Below are 16,497 nucleotides of genomic sequence, written 5' to 3' on the forward strand. Positions count from 1 at the left end.
GGGGGCAGGAGCCCTCCTCTTGTCCCAGGCAGCACTCTATCAGCACGGGGGTATTTTTGGGTGCTATTTCATATCTAGGTTACCAATCCTGAGGAAGCTTTTTCTGCTATACACACCAGTGGGATAAATAAACTAAACAGGCACAGTTTTCCTCTAATATAAGTGAGCCTCTAACTTGAAAGTAAATTGATGTTATTTTTCCTAAAGTTTCTGCCAAATACACTAACCAGTCTATAAATTAAAGAACGTCTGTTTTAATCTTTCCAAACCATTTAGCACTCGAGAGAGCAGAAGAGCATTAGCAAACCTCGCAGAAACATTACAAAGGCTCATCTCCTTTTCCTGCAACATTTCTATATTTAATTGCAAAACCAGATTCCAATAGATTAAATTTCTGTGCCCTCCATATCCTTTCAAAACACTACTTTATTAATCATCACATTAAAGCTACTTCTGAGCTAAGCGTCGCTGCTCTGAGCTACTCAACAGCTGGCTGATTTTGAAGAGGAAAGGTTAACGCCTTCCCAAGCACAACTGCGTGTGGTCCCACGACCTCCGAAGCCTCCGTCCTCTCCAGAGGAGGTGCTTCCAAAGCCTCCCTCCCCCAAGGGACACAGCAGCCAACAGCATTTTAGTTTTAATAAATCCCTTCAACTCCTCTCCGGGTCAAGTTCTTAAAAACACCTAATTTAGGCGATTTTTAGGAAGGAGGAATTAAAGGGAAATGAAGCAGCCATCAGTGCAACAAAGGTAATACCACACAGGGCAGCGCTTGGCTATTCCCGGTTACTCATTTACTGCACCAGCCAGGACAATTACCCAGCTCGTTTTGTTTTCACACATCTCCGTAGTGCAACGAAGGCTGCGGAACACCAGACGTGGGAAACGAGCTCGGGCTCTCCCCAGCAGCTTCAATTTCCCGGTGTGGCCGGAGAGCTTCGGTTTGGCAGAGGCCGCGGCGCTGCCAACACCTTCGTGCCGCGGGCTGCGGCCACGGCCACACCGGGCTGCCCACCCCTGCCCGGGCAGCGCTCCGACTTACCCGTTCCCTCTTCCCTCTGTTTGTTTTTTCCTTTTGTTAATTCCTTTTTTTCTCTATTTTTTTCCATTTCCCCCCTTTTTTTTTTTCTTTTTGTTTTCCTGTTTTTGTTTGTTTTGTTTTTTTTTCTCTTTATTTCCTTTTTTTCCTGGTTTTCTTTTACCTTTTTTTTTTTTTTTTAACTTCCTTCCCATGCCCTTTTTCATTTACCTTTCTTTTTTCTTTTACCTTTTTTTTTTTGGGGGGGGGGGGGGGGCGGGCCCTCTTTTGTACCTTTCTCCCCCCACCACCATTGTTTTCATTTTTTAGCTTTCCTCTCCTGCGTTTACCTCCCTCCCTCCGCCGCCGCCTCCCCGACCGAGCCGCCGCAACGCCGGAGGGAGCAGCGGGCAAAGCCAAGCCGAGCCCGGCGCCACCTGCGCGGTGTCCGGGCGGCCCCCGCCGCTCAGGCTGGTCCCTCATCCCGGCTCGGGGGTGTCCCCGCGGTGCCGACCCCACTCACCTGGCGGCTCCCGGGCCCCCCCTCCCTCCTTCCCGCCGGCTCCCGCGGCGCCGCCTCCCGCCGGGGCGGCCCCGGGCGCTGCCACGTCTGCCCGGGCACCGCGCCCGCCCCCGCAGCGGCATCTGCCCGGCTCGGGCCGGTCCCACCCGTGCCCGGGACACGCCGGCTCCCGGAGCGCCGAGACCCCGCAGCGCCGAGCGTGGGAAACCGAAATCATGAGGGGTTGGGAGCGGATTGCCACTAAATCGGCAGTTCTCAGGAGTCTGACAAAGTAAGTGAATAAATAAGCAAATTCTCAGCTGCTCGAGGAAACGCTGGCCATGGGGAAAGGGGGCTCTGATTCCACGCAGGAGCGGCTGCAGCGACGTTTCAGTAGAACTCGATCCAGTCTGACTTCCCAGCCCTGGGCTTCCAAGAAATCCTGTGACCCTGCACAGGCAAAGCTCCATCTGAATTAAAGACATGAGTTTTTGATAGTCGCAATATAAAGAGGATCAAATCTAGAACCAGTCACCCTTCCTTAGAGCTCATGTAGCACACATGTATTTAATTTACTTCCAAAATGAGTTAGAGCCATTTTCATTTTCAAACAGGATCCATACAAGACATCCATGTAACCCAGTGAACCTGTTTTGATTTTCCTGCAAAGTGTAAACACGCCTTTAGTCTTGCATAGAAACATCAAATTGCTGAGAGTGACAGAAAAGGAAAGCAAGAGTTCAGAGAAGACAGATGAGTTCTCAAAGGAGGATGAAGCCTGAAGAAATCACAGAATGGCTGGGGTTCAAAGGGACCTTAAAGACCACCTCATTCCAACCACCCAGCTTTGGGCAGACACACCTTTCACTAGGTTGCTCAAAGCCCTGTCCAACCTGACACTGAACGCTTCCAGGGATGGGACATCCACAGCTTCTCTGGGCAACCTGTTCCAGTGCCTCACCATCCTCACAGTATAGAATTTCTTCCCAGTATCTAATCTAAACCCGCTCTCTTTCTCTTTGAAGCCATTCCCCTTTGCCCTGTCACTACACGCTCTTGTCAATAGTCTCTCTCCATGTTTCTTTTAAGCTCTCTTCAGGTACTGAAAGGCTGCAATTAGGTCACCCCTAAGCCTCTTCCAGGCTGAACAATCCCAATTCTTTGGATATCTCCCCAGGATATCCCATTCCTGGAATATTTCAGAAGCTCTCCTACACTCCCTTCTCTTTATGAATACCAGGGAACAGGTTCAGCCAGATTCTCCCATCATAAGGGCCAGTGACAAATCTGAATATTTTGGAGTCACTAATTCCCTGAGGACCAAGCCCTGTAGCCTGCCTGCAGGCACTTCTGTGCCCCCCCACACACACACATGTGCACATCAGGCAAGGGCTAAAGAAGTTTCTTGGGCCAGCTGCTACTGCCACTTGCTGCTGCTGAACGTTCCTTATTCTCTCTCGTTATGCTGAGTAACTTAGCTCTACAGGGAATAAAAGGGGGGAAAATGAAACTAAGAGTTGAAATTGTTTTCTCAAAGTCCAATTCTTGAGTGCTTTCAGGGCTAGCAAAGGACACTGCGAATTACAGAGACCAGCTGGAATTCTCTCCCTCAAGTTACGTCAGACCTGGGGACTACCAGATGGAACCATCCAAAACCTGGCGTATTGGACATCCTGAACTGCAATTTGAGAAGACTTTTGATGGTCCATGTGGTGTCACTCAGTGGAAATTGCTCCAGGGAATGGAGTCTGGAAATGTGTTTGAGAGTGAAGAGGGTGACAAAAGGTTATGTGGGATGGAACAGGTATGGGAATAATAGAGGTGTCAAAGATATAAACGTGGCCTCCAGAAACAGGGAAAGCAGCAGAGGTTGGTCAGCGAGAGAGGATGTGAATTTGCAACATCCCTAAGTCTGAGCCATCCTGTGAAATGTGGAAAGGATTGATTCTTAATAGGATGGATATTCTCACCTACCAAATCATCTTCTTCAGCTGCCAGACATACACATTTTACAACACAGCAATGTACGATTTGCATGTACACACACAGCACAGTCTGAATAAACTACCCAGTTTAGCCAATCACACCACTTAAGGACCTACAAACCCTAGACTGACAGTAAAATGGGCTGTGTCACGTAGAGTATGTTCTCAGACCAAATGAAGAGACAATCTTTTTCAAGTTCACTCACAGCTGCAAATTGTAAAATACTTTGCCTTTAAAATGGATTTTTAGCTGTTGTTCTGTGTGTGTAATAGCAGTTATCCACGTAATACCTGAGCATTACTACAAACAACACTCTTGTTACAATTCCTTAAAATGGATTTTTAGGCAACAACTCTGTGACAGCCAATACTGCCAAAGCGCATTTCCACACCCTCTGTGGGGACTCACGCTGTCCTTACAGCTCATTTTCAAGTACCTGCAACATCCATCACTCTAGCTATGTGTTTGACTTGGAGACTGATCAATCATCCTGTTTGCTTCCTCTAAGGTAACAGATATTGTCCTAAAGAAAATCCCCCTTTAAGAGTCCTGGTTTGCAGGAAAAGATCACTTTGTCCCACTGGTACCCCTGCACTTCCTTATCTGTCTGAGCTGTATCTTCCTTAGGCTGTTCTGTCTATAATTAACTTTATAACAAAGATTTCAGGAATGGCAAGAGAAATGGAAGAAAACACAGGATTTGAGAGAAAACAAACAAGTCATCCTTTCAGCTTCTGATGTCATCCTCTGTTTTGTTCTTGCACATCATGCATGCTTGAGATTACCTCTCAATTACCCTGAACATTCCCAGCACTCGCAGTCGTTGCTTTATAGTCTCTCATGACTCAGTTTATCTTGTGACAAGACTGGTTAAGGACATGCTGCTCCTCAAGAGCTTTCAGAGTATAACACACATTTTGAACAGTCATTATTCATATTACAACAGAGAAACATTTTTTTATAAATTACACAGCTAAAATAATGGATTCTTTTGGTTTCACTGGGGCCAGGCTAGTGCTTTTGATCTAACAAAAGCTGCTACTTCTGCCTCTGTGAAATGGCACTAATGATCACATCTGACCATGAAAACAAAGATTTTATCTGAATAAAAGTGAAAATGAACAAGTTCAGTAGTACTACTTGTACTTCTATAGCTGCAGAAAAGGTATCACCTCTTTTATATGAAGGCAGCTACGTACAAGCTACAGCCAAGGCACTGATCTATCTAGTAAGATGTCACCACAAAGCCTGGTCTGGGACTAGGCACCACATTTCTAGCCAAGAGGCCTGGAAGACAGCCACTGGCCCAATGAAATCACACAAACAGCGATCACGTAGCAACATGTCTGGGATCTCCTGTGGAAGACAGGCAGAGCTGCCCAGGGAGATGGACTCTGAGTGGAAAAAACAAGTGACTTGTTTTTGACCAGCAAACATCCAAAAGTGAGTTTAAATAACATAGGTAGGAACTGGATTCCATTATTTCTGCATGAAGTGCATGGCTGCTGACACTGGTAAAGCGATGTAGGCTGGCCAGACTGCAAAAGACCTGTGCACACATTTTAAAATGGAACCTCACCAAATCATCCTATTTAATCTCTGCCAGTGACTTGTACATGTATGCATTCGAAGCAGATGGTGCAGCAGGGATGTCAGGAACCTGACGACCAGCCCTGGTGTGAAAGGGGAGGGACGCTGCAAAGGAGGCAACTCACCTGAGCAACCAGGGCAGAGCTGTTGGCTTCAGAAAGGACAGCACAGATGGGCTCCTTTTTAACCCCCTGTTCCGGTGAACAGCTCTCTTCATGAAACTCTGTGTCTTGACAACTAAAGCAGACAAAAAAGCAAACAATATTCTACAGAAGACTATATTCTGTTGATTTGGCAAGTGCCATGCAGAAGATAACCAACAAATGGGATACTTTTTGAGATTACCTCCCTAAGCCAACACACCTACAAATCATAAACTGCTGTCTATCTCGATGACACAAAATAGTTTACCCTGTGCACTGCAAGAAAAATATTAATTTCAGAGAGTTATTTTTAATGCCTCTAAATAAACAAATAACCAATTACTTTAACAGAAAACTGTTTCCTTCTCCTAGCAGAAAATAAAAGCAAGCTAATTTAAATGGACTATTTTTTTCACTCAACACAAAATGTAGGTTCTGATAATTCTTTTCAATATCAAAATGTTGGAAAACGTCTTTTCAGTATCACTTTACTCTTTGACAGTATTGATCATGTAAGTCAATAAGCAGATGTGATCAGCTTTGATTTCTTATTTCCACCACATAATTAAAACAAATGAAAATCAGTATAACTAATGTAAGCGAACATTAAGGACAAGCAGGGTGGCTGAGTACACGCACACTACATCATCAAACACATCGCAGAGTCAGAGTGCACCCACAACTTAAACCTGTTAAACATGAAACCATTAAAAGCAGTTACTATGCTGGCTGGATGTTAACACACCACATGAAGTTTATAAGGTATTTTAAAAAGGCAATACCATAACTTGCACACTGGAGTAAAACTGAAACCAAGAGCTGTGTTCACACCCTGCTCCAGGGGCACACAAAGGCACTCGGAGGCAGCAGAGCCTCCCATGGCTCAGAGGGACTGAGCAGGGGCATTTCCTACAGCCAGTTTCAGTCTGTGCTGGTGCAGTCAGTGACCACCCTGGGCTGTGCGTGGCCACCCGGCCAGGGCTGCTGTCCCTGGCTAAGACACGAGAGCAAACCCGAGTGCCCTCCTCTGCTACGGCCAAATCCAGCCAGCTGAGCCAACCTCCTCAGCAGGGTGCAGGCTAAGGCCAGATGAGAAGCTCCTCTCACGCAGCCACCACTGCCCCGAGGAGGTTCCCCGAGGTGGCTGGTGGATGCTCAGGTAGTGGCCCTGCTGCACCCACCGGGTGAGGGGCTGGTGACATCCCAGACCCACCAGCTCTTCCTGCCGCGCTCATCTGATCACAGCTCCAGTCTTCACATTCTGCTTCACTAGGTTTTTTCTCTTTAAAAGGTATTGTGCCACTTTTAACACCTTCTTACATAAAACTTGTTCTTACATGAAGTAAAATCACCAGAGCCAAGCATTTCACAAAAGTCAAGTATTTACCAGGAGGGACCCTACCAAAAGATTCAGGGAAACATTATGCCTTATACACATGAACAAATAAAAGGCAAGAAAACTGAATTATCAGTGATTAATGCTACAGGGCATATTTCTGGTTTTGTAGGTGCATAAATGCTATGATCCTCAGTATTTTTTTTTTAATATTTACTTTAACAATAGAAAAATCTATGTAATAAATACTCCATATACTACACATGCTACAAAACGATGCAGTGCACACATGGCATACTGTTATCCAACACACTGGAAATCTTAAGTAGTCATGTTCACCTTTCTTACAACTGAAATTAAAACAAAGTCCTGATTCTCATTTATGTGAGGAGCTGCTGGCACTGAACAAATTCACTCCAGCACAAACAAAAATCACAAAAGGAAAGCTGGTCTAACACTAGGTGTTTCTATTAAAGTGATTCCAGTGCAATCTTCTCAGACAACCAGATTAAAGTTAAGGTCAGATTTTCTGATTTCTATAATCAAAGCAAGCAAGGAGATCCAAAGGAGAAGAAAACCCAAATGAGTTGTGTGTGTTTCAAATAAAATATTGAAATATTTCATTTAATTGCTGAAAAGTATCCACTTCAGTTCTTGCACAATACGTATCTTTACATGCCTTCATCTGTCTCATTACGAAAGCAGATTTTGTTTGAAATTATCTAACATGAAAAATACTGCTAAGTCTATTCATAAAACAGTATTCTATATTTTTATTTTTCAAACAGCAAGTGACCACATTTAAAATGCATCATTTGCAAATATAAATTATCAAACTATTAGTTTAATTAAAAATAAAGCAAAAACATAACTTCCCTTAGTATCACAATACATAGAAGGGTATTATAAACCCAAAAAGACTAAGTTAACCATAAGAAAACAATAACGTCAAAAGTGATGAAACTCATTAAGTCACTTAATGAATAAATCAGTCCTAAGAATACAATACCATTCACCATGATTATGTAAAAAAAGAGCAAACTTTCATTGTATTATACAGATAAAACAATCCAATCCTTCATGCCACATTTTGTAAACCATGATATAAATTACACTCACAGTCAAATGAACAGGAAGAGTAACTCCCAAAATATTTTAAGTTGCTTTTAGGGCAGAAATAAAGGCAGAAATAGAATCATTTAAAATATATCAAGTTTAACCAAAAAAATTTCATTTGGTCAAGCCTGCTATCCAAATAGTTTTGTTCCCTGCAAAACTATTTTTGTCTTTCTTTGAATTATGAAATTTAAATGTTTCTTTTACATATTAAATGTAAGTCATGTGTTGAGCTACATTAAATCCTTTTCTACTTTTATCATTTTGGCCTTGAGACCCAAACATCTTCCACGGACCTACACACACACACACACACACACACACACACTCTCACTCTCTTCTTGGTATCAGGAAATTCCTCATTTCACAGGAATAATGAAAGACTCACATACTGATTTCTGTCAGAAACATAAGGAATATGCAAATTCATACTTTCCAGGTTCCCATAAAACCATCTCTCACCTTTATATACAAACTTCAACTGATGGAATTCAGGTTACAGCCTTTTGTCTGATAATAAAGGGACGGAATAGATGTTGTAGGATAAGGAAATACTGGATAATGACTGAAATAAACCTATTATCCTAAATTATCTATACAAATTATCTTTTTTTTTATTAACTGAAATACAAAGAAGGCATACTGACTTCAGGAGAATAGCACTATATGAGAAATTCACTGTAACAGTGTTTCACTATATATCATCAGGTTTTTCATAACACAATTTCTTCTGTACACTAGATTTTGTACTAATTTCTCTGCCTTCAAATCCATTACATTTTCTGATCCAATTCAGCACTACATAATATGCCTTCAAAATAAAAGGAAGTCACTTGCTTTATTGAATACCAAGTTCCCTTCCAGACAGTATTAAAGAAAGACAAGACTACACAGACAAAGTCCAGTATAATTCATTTCTGACAATGAAAATTTCAACCCCTCATACTGTTGCAAAATTCCTCCTACTGAAATGTCTACAATAATAATAATTATAATAATTATTATAATAATAAAAAGCATACATTACATATAAAAGATACCAGTGTACTAAAAGTGACAGAAGTGGACTAGCAAATCCTTCAAAGCACATATTATATAAATGACTAGCATTTAAAAACATTTCTTTTTCTATAAAATGTAGGTCATATACATTTATAAATTGGGGGAGAGGTTCTAAAGCAATGATGACTGTTCAAATAGATATGCTGCTCTGTACAGTCTAATACCTATTCAATTCAAACTATAAGTTTGACATCTAGTTTATCAGAATAAACCCATCTCATCATCTCATAGCTCATAATTTGAAAAATATGCAACACAAAGGAAGAGGTGACTCAAAAGTTCACTGTTTATCTGCATATGAAACAAGAAGAGAACTACTCCTTTCTATGGGTGGCCCAAGTCTCATCAGTTCAGTATCAGGACTTAAAGACTCCAAATTTATGTAGAGGAACTGGCAGGAATCAGCACAGAAGCAGAATAGTATCTCTGATCCTTTAGAGACACAGCTATTCAACCTTAGCAGTCTTCCTCCTCTTGCAGAAGTGCAGCCAAGCCATTCATTTCTCACTCAAAGTGGATGAAGCCATAGCTCTAAAGACTGTCCTCTCTGTGACTGAAATTGTGCTCTGTAAACAATGTTATATATTCCAGCAGGAGGACATCTGAATTTATTTATTAAAAAAATGATTAAGAATATTCATTAACTCAAACAAGGCTATTAACTCCCAAAGGTATTTTTGGAACTTATCCTTATGCTACTTGTCAAGTTAGCACTGTCATGTATTATTGCTTACAAACAGTACATCATCATATGCCTTCTAACAGAGCAGTACTGTGATCAGTTCATATTTACAGGCTTTTCTGTTTGTTTTTAAACAAGCTATAAAAACATTACATACTTTACAGACAATACAAATACTCAAGTCAAACAAATGGAATGCATAACAATAAGAAACGTCATAAAGGAAGACTGACGTAAGTCCTTGATTGTCAAGACACATTTATATTTATATATAAACTCTAGCTGTGCAGAATCAAAGATTCAATCATAGGTACATCCTTATTTGATAAATCATATTTACAGCATGATATTGCATAAAAAAATAAAATAATGTTGTTTACACAATATTACCTTTCCATCCATTGGATTAAGGAAAGCAAGAAACAACTCTTAGAAATGTCTGCTTGCCTCAGTTTGTGTTTCCTACCAAAAGATGTAATTTTAAAAAGGAAACAGAAGGTTTTGTATGTTGAGTAGAGCAAAAGCGACTATAAATTTATTTCCCTGACACAATGCAAATTGAACAGAAGTTTAAATTTCAAATGAAAGACATGTCTTTTCATTAGCAGTAATACTTTCTTAGTGCTTGTCCTTTGCAAAGTGAGTTTCAGCTAAATGCATTACATGCCTAACATAAACATGCATTACCGTAAGTCCAATGAACTTTCAAAGTTACAAGGCTTCATTTTAGTAAAACAGTTAACTCTAGGAAACTGTAACATTATTCATTTGCTTCAGTACCAACCATGTAATTTGAAAGTTCACATGTGTACTGGTACCGACTGCATAAACGTATTTCTGCCCGTTAACGTTTCCAAACGGATTCCCAGGACTATGAGGATTTTCCCTGCGATTCGTAATGGTATTAAAACAAGCAAAGAAAGGAGAATGAAAATCAAAGCTCTCAAAGCCAAGAAAATTTAGTTAGCAAATATACATACATAATGTAATCCAATGCTGCAAAATTCAGAGTGAATTCATCCAAATATTCTGGTTCATTTCAAATAGCTACTACATATGATACGAATAATACAAAAATATTCTGATCAAGCATGGAATATAACGTATCTGTTCAGGTGGAAAGTTTCATAGGAGAACATGAATACTTTGGAATAAACTCCAAAAGTTACAGTAGAACCCAAATAATTCGCAGCAATGCCTTAAAAACCCTTTACAAATTACAATTTTGAAAATAGTGAAGAAGCAGGCAACAAAAGCAAGGATGTCACATCACAAAATGTACTTTGTTCATTTATTTTGACAACTGCAATTTAGTTTGCAATACTCCTTCTACCTCCCAGTATACTAATATAGATGCTGTAGTATACTTGGGTGAAGTAGTACAGTATTATTGTGTGAGACCTTGCTACAGTACTTTTAGACCATTGCAGAGAGGTGGGAAGGGACCATGAGGGATGTAGAAACCTGTCAGATGCTCTGTTTAGAGGTCAGCGAATTAGCAAGATTTTACTGTACTTCTCAATTAACAATGAAAAGCTCCCCTCATCCAAAAAAACTGACAAGTACAATATAAAAATAATACAAGTGTTATTTCACATGAATACTTTCTTGTCCTATTTTCTTCTTGAAACACAATTTTCCTAAAGACAACACTAGGAGACACAAGATCATAAACATGGTTCTTTTATCACCCAATTTAAATTGTTTATGTTGTTATTCGTAAACCAACATACAGTAATACACATGGTTAATCCTTCTCCCCAAAACTTGTCATTTATGATTAATTCATTCTCAAATCAAATGAAGAAAATGTAAATGCCTATTAGTATACCATTACAAGCTGATTCCTTCATTGTCTGTAACATTAATGGTAAAACATATCAAAAGATTCATGCTAAAAGGGACACTGTCAAGTAATTTAGGACCAAAATATGGCCTATTAGTAAGTGCATGTATATATATATATATATGTATTGTGTATATATATACATATATATATATAAAGAGAGAGAGAGAGAGCTTGGTAATAAATGTCATCAATTTCCTCTTTTTCAAAATTATCATTGCTCTATCACTAGTAGATATCCCCAAAAATTCCACCTTACACACACACACACATCCGATGCTTGCATGACCTTTCAGTAAGAATGCCTGCTGTTAGCTCAGGGGACTCTCCAGCTCGCCCCAGCCTTATGCTGACAGCACAAGAACAGAACAGACAACCAAAGCTGCTTTTTTCCAGACATACACAGAAAACTAACAAAAATGACCAGATCAACATGAAGAGTGTGCATCTGCAGCAGATTAAAAGTAGCAAAACGTGAGCAGTGAAAAAGGTTATTAAATAATGCCATTATTAAACAAGCAAGAGCTTTTTACAGAGCTAAACCTCCCAGAACTACATAAACACTTATTCCAGAATAAAAGGGGATGTAGTCAGGAAATCACAGCAGTATATTTGGCTAACTCCTCCAGTGCAGAAAGCTTCAAGCATCAGCAGATCAACTACTCACACCACTGCTTTAATTGTCCACGTGGAAGAACCCTACAAGACAGTCCCTGTGGCTTAGATGGGACTTCACAGCCTGTCCTAAGGCACAGAGTGCAGCTGGAATGGCTCAGCAGCAGGCTAGGGAATGAGCTGTGATGTAAGGAATAGCAGTTCCTCTGGCAATCCCCATCTGGCTGTGGGGAAGAGCAAGTTCCTTCACTCTGTACAGCAGCCTGCTCCCTCACACACCCTCGGAGCGATTCCCAAGTGTGATGATGGCATGGGAGAGTCACTCCCTCTGAGTCCTCATTCACATTCTCACACCAGAGTGTCAATGCAGTGACTTTTTTTAAATAAAGCTGAGTCAGTCCCCTTAGGGAGAAGGAGGCTTGATTCCTCTTACCTCCCTATGGGGCCACAGCAGTGCAGTAACACAGTAATAACCCAGCCTTTTTTTTTTCCTTTTGTTCCTTGCTATATTTAACAAATAGTACAATTAACCGCCATCTCCTTGCAACTTCAGGGCATAGGAACAAAAGTGCCAACACAGTATTATTCAGGCACCACAAGCTAGGATGTCATGGAAATGAAACACTGAAAACAAAGTATGCCTTCCAAGAGGTGGTTTCCTGGGATATAGGGACCGTTTATGTTATTTCTGTGCAACACAAAATGGAAAGTCAAAAAACCAAACTGACCATAAAGGAAGAAAAACAGAGAGACCGTGAATCAGTTTAAAAATATTCTTTCAAAGAAATTTCTTTACATGTATCATTAATAATCCATAAGGAATTTACTTTTCTCCCTTGATGCCCACTCTTTTTAAGTCATGGCCAAATATTCAGACAAAATTACTCGTAAGTCATAGCATGCTGAAATGCCTTACTGTATTACACACAGGGTCAAAAAATCAAAAGAGCCTACTTTCTTATACAAAAGTATTAAGAAATTAGTTTCTATAAACTGTATTCTTGCCAATAGAAGAAGCAGGCTAGGGATAATAAATGCCCTTTCTCCCTCAACTGTACCAAGTGAAGTTAGTGCTGTAGTAGTGCTACCGTAAGGGAAAAGACAAAGTGGGATCAGTTTCCTGGTAATGAAAATTCAGGAAAATATTGCTACCACTTTGGTAAGAGGTGGCAACTGTTCTAGATCCTGCTCGAGTCCTTTCTTAAAAGACAGGATATATTTTAGCCCCTTGAAAAGCAGCCTTTTCTCCTACCTGATGGCTTTGTCTGAGAGATACCAGCTGGCAACAGTGCTGTAAAAGCATGGATGCAATCCTATTTAAAAAACCACCATATACACACCTACCTATTTGTGTATGTGTGTGTGTGTGTGTGTTTTTCCCTGGTTAATCAGCCTACATGAGGCCTAAACTGCCTTGAACTACCAGACAGTGTCCCTTTAGGGAAGGTGCAATAGAATGAACATACAGTTCAAAAATCTGAAACTTGTTAACTTAAACTACACAATAGTTAGGCTACTCAAATCTTACCACCTTAAAAATGCACACAGAACTACTTATCGTACCATACTGTATACTTCAAGACAAAGTACTATTCAAAAAAACATATTTGTGGTACAGGGATAAACTCTGCAGTTTATTTATACTGTGAAATGCAAAGAAAACTTCTGATCACTCTCCTAGGCTGCAAAAAGAAATCCCATTCACTAGTATCATTCACCAGTTTGGGTTGGTAAAATTGTAGTGACTTTCACTAAGCAAATACTAAAAAATAGGGAATTTGAATGCCCACTTCTTCAGCTTTCAGGGATACTTCAATAAATTTAATAATTGGAATTGTCAAAATACTAGACAGAGAATAAAACAGTTTTTACAGAAGCTAAAAATACCCAATCTCAAGTATATTGAAAAGAATTACTGGAACTGCTGTATGAGATGAAAATGATGCAACTGTATCAAACCTAAAAATCTAAAAATGGTTTTATTTTTTGATAAATCAAAAATTATAAAGTTGGCTAAGTGCTCTACGTTAATCGTTATGAGTATGTAGGGTAAGGTACAATTAAGCTTTTAAATCTTGGAATACACAGTTTGTGTAAGCATTTTGCAACTGGGAATGTTGTCTACAGAGTATTTTAACTAAAACTTCAAAATCTTGGTTTCTGCATATGAAAAAGTCATTAAAAAGTTACATCTAGATTCAGCTGTACAAAGAAATACACATTACTTCAGTAATGAAGTAAAGGCTTTAGCAGTTAGGCATTTTGCTTAAAAAAGTGTTTAAAGTATTTTAAATTAATTAGACTTTTAAATAGTAGAGTTAGTCTATCAGAATTCACTTTCTTTCCCTCCAAACACAACTCAAGGTACTGCAAAGCAGAAATAAAGGGCACATGGTCTAAAATCATTTTTGAGAGACTGAAGATTTTTCTAGAAAATGCTTTCTTTTAAAGCCGTGTTTGTTTGACTTCTGAAACTTACTTGTTTTTTCTGTGTGTTTAGTACACGTTGATTCCCTGCTGAAGAGCAATGACTATGCTGACAAGCTTAGAAATGACAATGTGAATAGTATCAGACAATAAACTGTCCTCCCAAAGCATACAAGGAAACCAGCAAGGAAACAATCATGGGGGAAAGTCTTACCTGGGGATTTTGTTTATTTTAAAATTTCATAGAAGGTAAAATATTTTCTGGATTCAAACAAGTGAATAATAAACTGCCTTTGATAGGGGCACCAACATCAGGCAGTTCAATGACTGATGGCTAACCAAAAAATTTAAAAAAAAAAAAAGAAGAAAAAAAAAAGAAGCAGTTACTGGTCTTGCTAATATCAGCTTACTTTTGTTTTAACATAGCGCTCTTAAAAGCTGTACAGAACTCCATCTTATACAGAGCAACCCCCTTTTGACAAATGTGTTCTAAAGTGCCGGTATTATTTACAAAGATTTCTTAGCCAAAAGTCTGGCCCGTTGTGGCATCAGGTGAAGAAGTCATCCCAGCTCTGCTATCATTTACATTCACCAAGGGAAATTCTGGGAAATCAGCACTTGTCCCTGGTCCCCGAAGGTTCACCTGTCCATTGGCAGTGCTAAACTGAGATGATATTCCAGCTCTTGCCCCATGGTACTGAGCTCTAAAGGGCTGCTCAAAGGAGCTAATTTGATATGCTTGATGAACAGACTGTGCCTCTGCTTTCTTCTGAGAAGTTACTTGATCCAAGAAGTCCTGTGTAGAGGAGGAAGAAGAATGATTTGCCTCATCACCTGAAAAGGGAAAAGGGTGCTGAGAATCACCAACCATTAGTCCAAAGTGAGACTTGTCTGGAGTTGTTCTTAATGGAGAGTTCATTCCCGACCGAAAGCTATTGACGGGTATAGATGTATAGACCTTCTCCATGGAAGGAAATGCTGGCTGGGTTGTAAGAGTCTGGTTATCAGTCACAAAATTAAGGCTCGGGTTGTTCAAATAGGCATCATTTTGGCTAGTTCTGTCCAAAGCTTGTTGTAAAAACTTTGAATATTCTTGTAACATACTAGCTTTATCTGATGAGGAAGCTTGAGAGCTTGTTCCAACCGTCTCAGATTGGGTCACCTCAGATACTTCAGAGGAGTTGATGGATATACTGGAGGTCACTTCCGTGTCAGCCACACTGAAAGAGATCTCATGCTGTCCATTAGCCTTGTGTGAATAATGATCTAACAGAGTTTGCAGTACCTCATCTGGAATGACATTTTTGTCATGGTTACCTTTAATTTCAACATTCAGTGCCTGTGTGTCTAGTATTGAGGCTGTAGCAGTTTCATCAATGACACTGGCCACAGCTGCCTGTGTTACTGAAGGCTGAGATGCTATGGTACTTACATTCAAGGCATATTCTCGACTGTTGTTACTAGCTGCTTGTAGATACCTCTTTTTCTTTAAAAACTGCATTGCATCATCATAATTAGTGCTGCTGTGTACAGGTTTACTGGGCCCTTCCTGTAACGTGTCAACTTGATCAATGTCAGCATTACCCTCAGAGTCCAGTAAACTTTGCTTATCCACAAGATCGAAGGCATACTTTGAGACCTTGCTGTCTTCATATGTAGATAAAGGTGAAATGGTTTGACTTTGCTCAAGTGGCTGCTTTAGACTCCTCTTGTTGACCTTTTTGAGAACGAGCTTCGGTGGGTGTATTTCTCCAGAATTTGCTTCCTCTAAGTGCGATCCACCAACCGAAGAATGTGGCATCTCAACAGCATATTCTGCTACCATATATTCATCTTTTACTTTAGTACTGGAAGAGTACAAAGGCAAATAGTCATTTTTGTCCTTCTTGTGTTCTGATTTATCTGTACCTTCCTTATCCCCAGATTTTGTTTTCTCTGTTTTCTGCCTTTTCTTCTTTGGCAAGGAGCTGTCTTTCAGAGGCGTAGAGAAACCAGAATCTTCCTCCGATGGCAAAAAGCCAACTTTGGTGGCACTTCTGTTGGGTTTCTTCTCGCGGTTCTCATGGCACATACGTTTGTGTTTCAGCACTCGATCGGTCCTGGAGAAATACTGGAAAAGATGATGGTGGTGATTAGGATTATAATTATAATTATTATTATTATTATTATGCAAA

General features: G+C 40.0%; 2 protein-coding genes across 7 annotated transcripts in view; both read right to left on the reverse strand.

The window, feature by feature from the left end:
• The window catches only part of SLC12A8 (solute carrier family 12 member 8), a 53,748-nt gene extending 52,131 nt beyond the window's left edge, over positions 1-1,617 (reverse strand). For 3 of the 4 annotated variants that reach the window (XM_069021137.1, XM_069021135.1, XM_069021139.1), the window contains exon 1: positions 1,542-1,617. The gene's annotated coding sequence lies outside the window, so the exon portion shown is untranslated. The other variant, XM_069021136.1, reaches the window with a different exon arrangement.
• A 5,711-nt stretch (positions 1,618-7,328) lies between these two features.
• ZNF148 (zinc finger protein 148) overlaps positions 7,329-16,497 on the reverse strand; it is a 41,942-nt gene continuing 32,773 nt past the window's right edge. For all 3 annotated transcript variants that reach the window (XM_069021142.1, XM_069021140.1, XM_069021141.1), the window contains one exon: positions 7,329-16,433. In XM_069021142.1, the coding sequence (XP_068877243.1) occupies positions 14,844-16,433 (1,590 nt within the window). In that variant the 3' untranslated portion in view covers positions 7,329-14,843. The remainder of the gene's footprint in view (positions 16,434-16,497) is intronic.

This window comes from Aphelocoma coerulescens, chromosome 7 (assembly GCF_041296385.1).
Source record: "Aphelocoma coerulescens isolate FSJ_1873_10779 chromosome 7, UR_Acoe_1.0, whole genome shotgun sequence".
Taxonomy (NCBI): domain Eukaryota; kingdom Metazoa; phylum Chordata; class Aves; order Passeriformes; family Corvidae; genus Aphelocoma; species Aphelocoma coerulescens.